The sequence below is a fragment of the Sesamum indicum genome, linkage group LG10, assembly GCF_026168435.1.
Source record: "Sesamum indicum cultivar Baizhima isolate 11 linkage group LG10, ASM2616843v1, whole genome shotgun sequence".
Taxonomy (NCBI): Eukaryota; Viridiplantae; Streptophyta; class Magnoliopsida; order Lamiales; family Pedaliaceae; genus Sesamum; species Sesamum indicum.
Window position 1 is genome coordinate 14,287,340 of NC_142666.1, and position 7,949 is coordinate 14,295,288.

The window sequence follows — 7,949 nt, forward strand, 5'->3', positions numbered from 1 at the left end:
ATTTAATATTTGAAGTTTATATTAGTATTTTATATACTATTCTACTGCTATTCATTTTAAATTTTGCTCTACCTAAATTAATATTTAAAAAACTTCTAAAATTTAATCATGAAAAAATAGTATTTGTCTATTTATTTATTTTTAATTGGATATATTTATCTTTAATGTCCAAGTAGTTTAGAGAAATTAAAACTCATAAATAGTCTTCGAAGTGGGCGTGCATGAATCAAACCCCTCCCAACAAGCGCGACTGTTTGATTTTAAACGCTGCTCATTAATAAAAAATTGACTTAAAACCCATTCATTTACTTGCATTGTTTGTCTTGCAATAGATTAGTTAAGATACGGTCGATGTGGATTAGTAAGCTCCATTCTTTTAAAGATTTACCGCATGTGGTTCCAACATATTATAAGCTTTCAAACATTTTATAAAATATTTGGAACAGCTTATAAGCTCACCCCAAACATCTCTCTTGATAACCTATAAAATCAACATTTAGTGGCAGAAACGTGACCACAAGACTGAACAGTGTAGAAAAGCTCTTTCATCAGAGCTTAACACCATCGCATTCAGTTTCTCAGCTCTCCAGAAGTCCTGTTCGAAGATACAACATTCACTATCCATTTAAGTTGCACACAGAAATGGGAACAAAACCGAATAATTTTTAAGGGCCATGTTCATCAAATACAATCCAAAACACCAGATATGGCTTGAGAAATAACGGAAGCTATATTTTCATCTGCAGCAGAAATCACTGTTTGTGCTTCGATGACTTCGATCATGGCTTTGCTGGGTTCTGACACGTGTATGCGAGAAGCTTTGTGAGATCCAGCAGCACCAGTTACTTCCTCCAATGTTGCATTCATATCCAGCTTTTGCAATGCCGTCAGGAGATTATTTAAGTCAATTCTGCCAAAATGCACAAGCGGCCTAGGATGAGAGGAAACTTGCTCGTCGTTTCCAAGGTGTAATCTGTATCTTCCATGCTCAATCATGAGCTCTCCCTTCAACCTCGAGATATTCATGTCTTGTTGTTTCAGTGTTGTATACTGGAGCTGACAGGCCAATTCTACTGTGATGTCCAATTCAGAGTCCTTCATGTACGGGATATGTACCATCTTATTTTCAGAGTAGTAATTGAATGAAAATACAGTTTCCAAAGGACCAATATGCTGTCTTAATATCTCCGGAAACTGTCAGAAACCAGGATGTTTTAAGATAAGAATAAATCATACAGCATATCTTGGGCATCAATTAAAGCGACAAACTAATAAGAGAAGACGTTATAATTATGAAGGGGGATGGTACCAGAACATGTCTAGGTTGTAATATCTTCAGTAAATGGTGAGATTTTTGCATCCTGAGAAAACAGAAAATTTTGAGGCATTAATTTATCAAATAGACATAAAATGAGATGTCTAATGTGATTATGCAAAACTACAAAAGTTACACTGCCTTATGGAACTCCACGCATCAGTTTAGAGTGGCAACACTCAAAGGGAACTTTGAACTTAAGTTTTCTAGGTTGTTTATGCAATAATTTTTTTGTCATTCTGAATGCTTAATGGAAGATTACTAATTCCCCCTGTTTTTGATAAACCAAATTCATCATTATTTACCAATTTCAATCAATTTATGGTTGACAGTTAAGGGGTGGGCCAAAGATGAGCTCATAAATCTCCACCTTTATCGTACAATAAATGTTAGAAAAATATGTAAAATGCATCTTTGAAGATTGACCTTACCAATGCCCAATCTACTTAAACAACCTAAAAGCTTGAACCCGCCTCATTTGGAGAATGACCTCTTAAGGCACGGCTTAGTCAGTTATTCTCGCAGTTCAGATAAGAATCGGACTACCATTTCTCTGAAAGCATGGTTCTTGCCTCACTCCCCCCTTTGAGCACGTCCATTCATTGGGTGATCACTTGCGAACCCCGCTCAACCAGAGATCCTGGCAGAAGATGTCATTCCCTAAATAAGTCTAATCATCAGCTTGGCTTTACACCCTTTCCTTTTGGATTGTCGAAATCCCGTTGAAGTTGATCAATTAATCGGATTCATTTTCAGTTAAAGCCTCAATAGGTTTTGTGGTCCATTACTAGTTTTCCCCTCCTGGCCAAAGGGGAAATTACTGTTATTTGGCAACTATGCTTCTTCAAGTCTCATCTAGGGCTCTCATGGAGCACGCAAAAAATGACTTACTTGAATAAGTTGGTGAACAATCATGAACCCCAAGAAGAAAAAGTCTACTAATCAAGGTTCATTAGGAAGTAAACTGAGCATATTTCCAGAGTTCACAAATCACAAATGCTAAGAATGCATATCCAAACTAGAAAGAGGTAAAAGCACAAGGTAAAATGCCCATTTCACAGTTTAAAAGATAAATAGAAAACAACTAGAACACAACTTACTGTATTCCTGAAACAAAAGAACATTGGAGCACTTTCATTGCCATTGGCTTGAAAGGTAAGAGGGCCAGATTGGCATCCAGCCCTTCCTGTACAGTATACAAACAAAAGAACAATCAGCAAAGACAGATAAAACTATTTTTATCCAATTCTTTTGGATGATCAATGTAATGATATGGCAGATGAAAATAAAGAAGTACTGCGCCTGCAAGAAAAATGAATCATCATGCTGGGCACCTCCATAACAAGGAGTGAATTTTGATCAGCACTCCATCGCAAGAGCAGATGCACAACAGGTCCAAGTCGCAGACTCCAGTGAGGACAAAATACTATGCAAGGTTCCTGCCAAGTTTTTCTTGCGTGGGCAATATTAGCAAGTAGTCTAACCATGAAAGCACTCATATGATGGAAAAGCCTGTTAGCTGTATCTGAAACCTATTTGTTCCTCCCCAAGTTATCAAAACTTCTAAAAACTAAATTTTACTCCTCAACATATCACACTAATAAAGATGTCACCTCGGAGTTTCAATAATTTTCTGGAAAGATGTCGAACAACTAATTAAACTTTGATAACAAATAAAATATCTCAGACTGGAAACACTGCACTCTGAAAATATTGTCACTCCAAAATGTTACATAATTGGGTTTTTGGAACACATATCCAACTGTCCAACTAGTGGATGAAACCAAAGTGTAAGACACATTTAACCACATCTAAATATACACACCTTCCAACTATTCAGCATCTTGCATATAAAATTCACTGTTAAAGACACTTTAGTTCAATGGAAGACCGCTTTTAACTGATCTTTCTTGAAGGTTACACCAAACAAAATGTATGAAGTAAGCAATTTATACCCACTTATTATTTTTTTCAGTATGCCCATGAAATAACTGATGAAGGGTTGATATTTCGTCTCACTTAATATCATAATGCTGTGAATCATGCATAATCCTGAATTAAGTTACTTATTTGCTCATTCAGTTGCTTGACAGATGTACTGAATTAAGGATAAATGTAAACAAACTTGTCCTTTCACTACCAATTAAGGTTGCATTTTATCCATCGAAGGTTTTTGTAACATTAGAGTAAGAAATGGGGTTAAGGAGAAGATCGACTGATATCGTTTGAGATTATTCTTGAATAGTATGATTGCCTTCCTCCTCAGTTATGTTTTCAGAAGTTTATGATTATTCAGATTTCCTAGTCCTAAAGAATGGCTATGATTTACATGAATTATTATTACATCTCTCTCCGTCCAATATCTATGCGACTGTGGGCGCAGGAGTTAGTTAAAAGAAGCACTGAAGCACAAAAACTACCTAGTTTCTCTCCTTTTTCCTACTGCTCTTGCAAGCTCAGATGGATATCAAACCAAGAGGAAGAGGACGCAACAGCAGGATCCCTAAAAATGTTCTTATCATCAGTTAGGATCTCTCCTCAAACAATTCCCTCTTAAGATGGCTTTCCATACCAGCCCCCAATCTGCATCGATCAGATGGTTATTAGCATTAGCAGTTCTTTTCCAGCCAGTGCTACTTAAGATTGCAGCACCCAATGTGTTTGTCTAGCAGAGGCACTCCTAGGTGGCTGAGTAATGATCATGTTCCATCATTCCACACATAATAAAACAGAAGAAACACAGAGGCCATAGAAAATAGAATTTTGAAGAAAGAAAAACTGAATCCCCCAATCCAAAGAAAATGACAAAGGATAAAATTGGCGAACTCTGTCGGCAATCATCATGAACAAGGATAAAGGATGTCTTACAATAGTTTGAGTGAATGAATGGCAGGAAATAAATATAGCCTTCCATCTTTTAACATCTCCACATGAGAAAATAATGGTTGACCAGAGTAGAGCTGTAATATTGAAAATGGAACAAAAGAATTACATCAGCATCAGCTCTGCATGTGAATTCGATCCTTAAGTCCAAAAAAAGCTGTGACATATTGAATTCAACATACACGATCTTGCCACTGCTCGCACAACCATTCTGGAATGATATTTGTAAATGCAATAAGCTCTTCTGCAACAGAAGAAATGAGAAAAATGGGAACCTACATGGAAGAATAGTGCGGTTGAAGTATATTGCAGAGAAAACAGGTAGGGGAAAACGTTCAAAACAATCTTTCAGATCTTGACTACATCAGGTCTAAATTTTATTTCACTTAGCATTTGAACAAAATTTAGCATAAATCATCTTATCCAACAATTTATAATTACTCTTTGCCTCACAAGCTAGAAATAACCTGTGATATAATTTGGTAAGAGCTATCAATGCATGCTTCAAATTTTAAACAGTCAATCTGCGAAGTAATAGTTATGATAAAACAAAATAGAAGATTCGCCACCGAACCTTAAATAGTAGCTCTAGCTTACAACGAAGGAACCAAGAGAATCACAAAATTCAAAACTAGGATCTCAAATTTCCAAACATGCATATTACTTTATTGGCATTTACATTTTATAGTAAATCTTACCCTCATATTTTCAGATGCTAGGTTAACTGCAAATCGCTCCAACAGCTGCAGAGTGATCCCAATACGTGCAATGGGAATTAGAACAGAACCACCAGCTTTTATGCAGTCCACAGAACATGAACATATGAAATTTAACTTCTCCATCTCCTCCAAATACTCTTCATCATTAAGCAATGTGTCATGTCCTTCTGAATTTACATCATCTGAGCTGCGAGGTCATTTGCAAAGCTTCATCAGCTTCATATATCAAAATGAAAAGAAAAAAAGATACACAAAAAAAGTAAATCCATATCCGGCTTCAATTAGAAGGTAAGGAGGATGGATAGTCACCAAACTGTCTAGGGACATATGCTACAGCAATTGAAAGTAGAAGCACCTTAAATTTGAATAGTTGTTACCAGCAGCCCCAGAGCAATTATCATCATTGTCAAATTTGTCCAGTCCGTTGCAAGAGGAGAAATCTGAATACAAAATTACATCACTTCTCTGAAGAGCCTGGTAATTGAAACTCATTGCCGCCGCTGATGAAAAAACAGAACTTGAAATATAGGAAATGCTTGCTTTTGGACCAGAGATACCCCAGTTACATGATCCTATTTCTAAACCAGAACTAAAAGCTTGTATAATCAATGTGCCACCATAGCAAGCTTCTTCAGCATACTTGAGACACTCGACCTTCAGCATGCAAGCCTTCACATCAGCTGCACTGAGAAATATCCCTCATTACATTTGCATACACATGGCGGTAATATATATATATATGTGGTTTAATAAAAGATAGGCAAAGAAATGAGAAAAAGATCAGCTTTGTTCATCAATAGAAAATCTTGAGTAGTTTATTAGAACCATTCAAATACACATTAAACATCTTAGCTACTATCGCTCTCTCTCTCAACCCAGTTGCATGAGATTTTTCTCATTAAAAAAGCAATACATATGAAAATCTGGTGAATTCGGGTGTACTTTGATCGATATAGCATGCACTTTCTATAAACACATGCCAAAGACTTACAAGTTGTTGAATCAAATAATAGCCTTTCCAATTTATCCTGATATACTTATTTGTAAGCCTTCAATCTAGATAGTAATCATCCTATGAAGTTTATTTGAATTAAGAGTCCACGGTTTCAACAGTGGTAAACTATGAAGATTTTCATGGACATACGAGCATGCCAATTTACAATAGCACAACATTCTCCATATCACCACATGTAACCTTCTATCTAGTCTTATATTACCCGGTTTAATTTAGACGAATAGTTGGAAAGATCACGAGCTTGTACTTTACTGATTACGTTTCTTTCAATAATAAAAAGTTTGCATCCGTAGCTATTTAACCTTGCACTCACTAAAAGAGGTACTGGTAAAAACAATATTATCTAGCCGAGGCATTTATGGTTCAAACACAAAATGTCCGACATCTAAACAATTCATTGTAATGGATATGATAGCAAAAGGAGGAAATTAAAAAGAAAAAAGTAGAAAAGAAAAAATTTGTGCTATCATATATATCACACATAAAACTTTTTTAGCAATACTGCAAGAAACATTTTAAGTATCAGGAATCAAGTGTTTGCGAAAACATGAAATCTCTCATGCACATATCAAAGAACAGTGAAATAAACCAAGCATTAGATAACATTGTCGAAAATGAATAGTGTAAAACAGGAAAAATTTGAAAGGCGAATAGCATAAGCATACCTGTATAATGGCATCCAACCACCAAATTCTGTCCCATCTGCACCAAACACTATCTGCCTCAATTCCAATGGAAGCAATTCAAGTTCATCCCATTTCATCCATTGAGGTGCATCAGACTCCTCAGCTCCATAAAATTGCCTATACTCCTTATGCATACTCACAAGATCCTCCATCATTAGTTGCCCAATTCGAGCTGTGGCCTCAGTTGCGTACACCTAACCACCATCATATTAACCAACGGCACACCATCTCAACTTGTAAACAAAAATGATCAATTCAACCACAGAAAACACAACCTTAATTACCTTAGCTGAAAAATCTTTGTTCCGAGTAAGAAACGGTAACCCCAGCATACCCATGGGACTAGATATCAGAACTACATCAATAAAAGATACATTCCACAAAAGCAAGTTCTTTACAGTTCTATAATGGGGTTCGGCACCAATTAAACTGTTTGCATCAAGAGGTTTGTCGATTTTCAGTCTCTTGTCTTCATTCAATTCTAGACCCGCATATTTTTCGGAAGAACAGGAGAACTTTCGATTGTAAGCTATCGAATTTGAACTGGTTGGAACAGGAGAAAAGATTGCAAGAGATGACAGGTCCATCGGACAATCAAACAAAACCCGGAAACCACATATATCCAAAATGTGGCATGGCGGGAAATAATAGCCCTTGCCTTCACTCAAGCATGTCTGCAATCACAAAATTGCTAGTAATACCAATAAGAACCGATATATAATCAAAACCCTAAAGGTTTGAAGACCAAAAGGAGCAAATTCTGATAAGAAACTGAATTACAATGAACACCCAAAAGATCGAACACTACAAATTCAACGAATATTCTCAATAAATCATATAAGTAAAATGTAGTCCAACCCGAAGTTCTACAGAAAGCGACCGAAAGATACTTACAAACTCCATAGAGCTCAACAAGCTCAAAACTCCTTGGAGAAACTCCTTCCCAAGTGGAAAGCAACCAATTCCTTCAGCCAGAAGGTCCTCTGGCTTCAGCACTCAAAACGCAATATCTAGACTCCGCCAACTGCAGTAAAGCCACGCACCCTTAGGTCTGCAACAAACGCATATTTGGGTGTTAATTTTTTTTAAATTTAATTCGTCCTCGTGTATTTACAAAATACACTACTGACTCCTTGCCGCCGTCGCTTGTAGGTTTCCGGTGGTCTGACTCTTTGCCATCCACCTGCGTTGTACCTTGCTAGTATCAGTGTCCCGAGTTCTTGAACCACACTAACACCGTCCTCCGTCCGATATCTGAAATTGAAGGGTTGAAGCTCTTACACAAGCGTTCAGCAGAAGAGAAAAATTAGAGGAGAGAGCTTTCAAATTTA

The 7,949-nt window shown here is 36.7% G+C and overlaps 1 protein-coding gene across 3 annotated transcripts; it reads right to left on the reverse strand.

The window, feature by feature from the left end:
* Positions 1 to 523: 523 nt before the first annotated feature.
* LOC105172167 (integrator complex subunit) lies at positions 524 to 7,949 on the reverse strand. Of its 3 annotated transcripts, none has more exons than XM_011093524.3 (12): positions 7,813 to 7,949; positions 7,513 to 7,669; positions 6,903 to 7,292; positions 6,598 to 6,812; positions 5,273 to 5,602; positions 4,897 to 5,104; positions 4,381 to 4,473; positions 4,184 to 4,275; positions 2,650 to 2,767; positions 2,416 to 2,501; positions 1,310 to 1,361; positions 524 to 1,194 (listed from the first exon to the last, which is right to left on the reverse strand). In XM_011093524.3, exons 2-12 carry the CDS (start codon positions 7,519 to 7,521, stop codon positions 682 to 684), a joined length of 2,106 nt encoding a protein of 701 aa, XP_011091826.1. In that variant the 5' UTR covers positions 7,522 to 7,669; positions 7,813 to 7,949; the 3' UTR covers positions 524 to 681. The 3 variants fall into 3 exon arrangements, with proteins under 3 accessions (XP_011091826.1, XP_011091825.1, XP_011091827.1); XM_011093523.3 differs by having other exon boundaries at positions 7,749 to 7,942; XM_011093525.3 differs by having other exon boundaries at positions 6,903 to 7,309; positions 7,749 to 7,942.

Bases quoted from the DNA above. Each gene is read 5' to 3' on its own strand.
- LOC105172167 (XM_011093524.3), bottom strand. The intron at 2,768-4,183 runs GTAAGACATCCT...TGCCCACGCAAG, and splicing joins ATTCATTCACTCAAACTATT to AAAAACTTGGCAGGAACCTT. The intron at 2,502-2,649 runs GTGCCCAGCATG...TATACTGTACAG, and splicing joins ATTCACTCCTTGTTATGGAG to GAAGGGCTGGATGCCAATCT.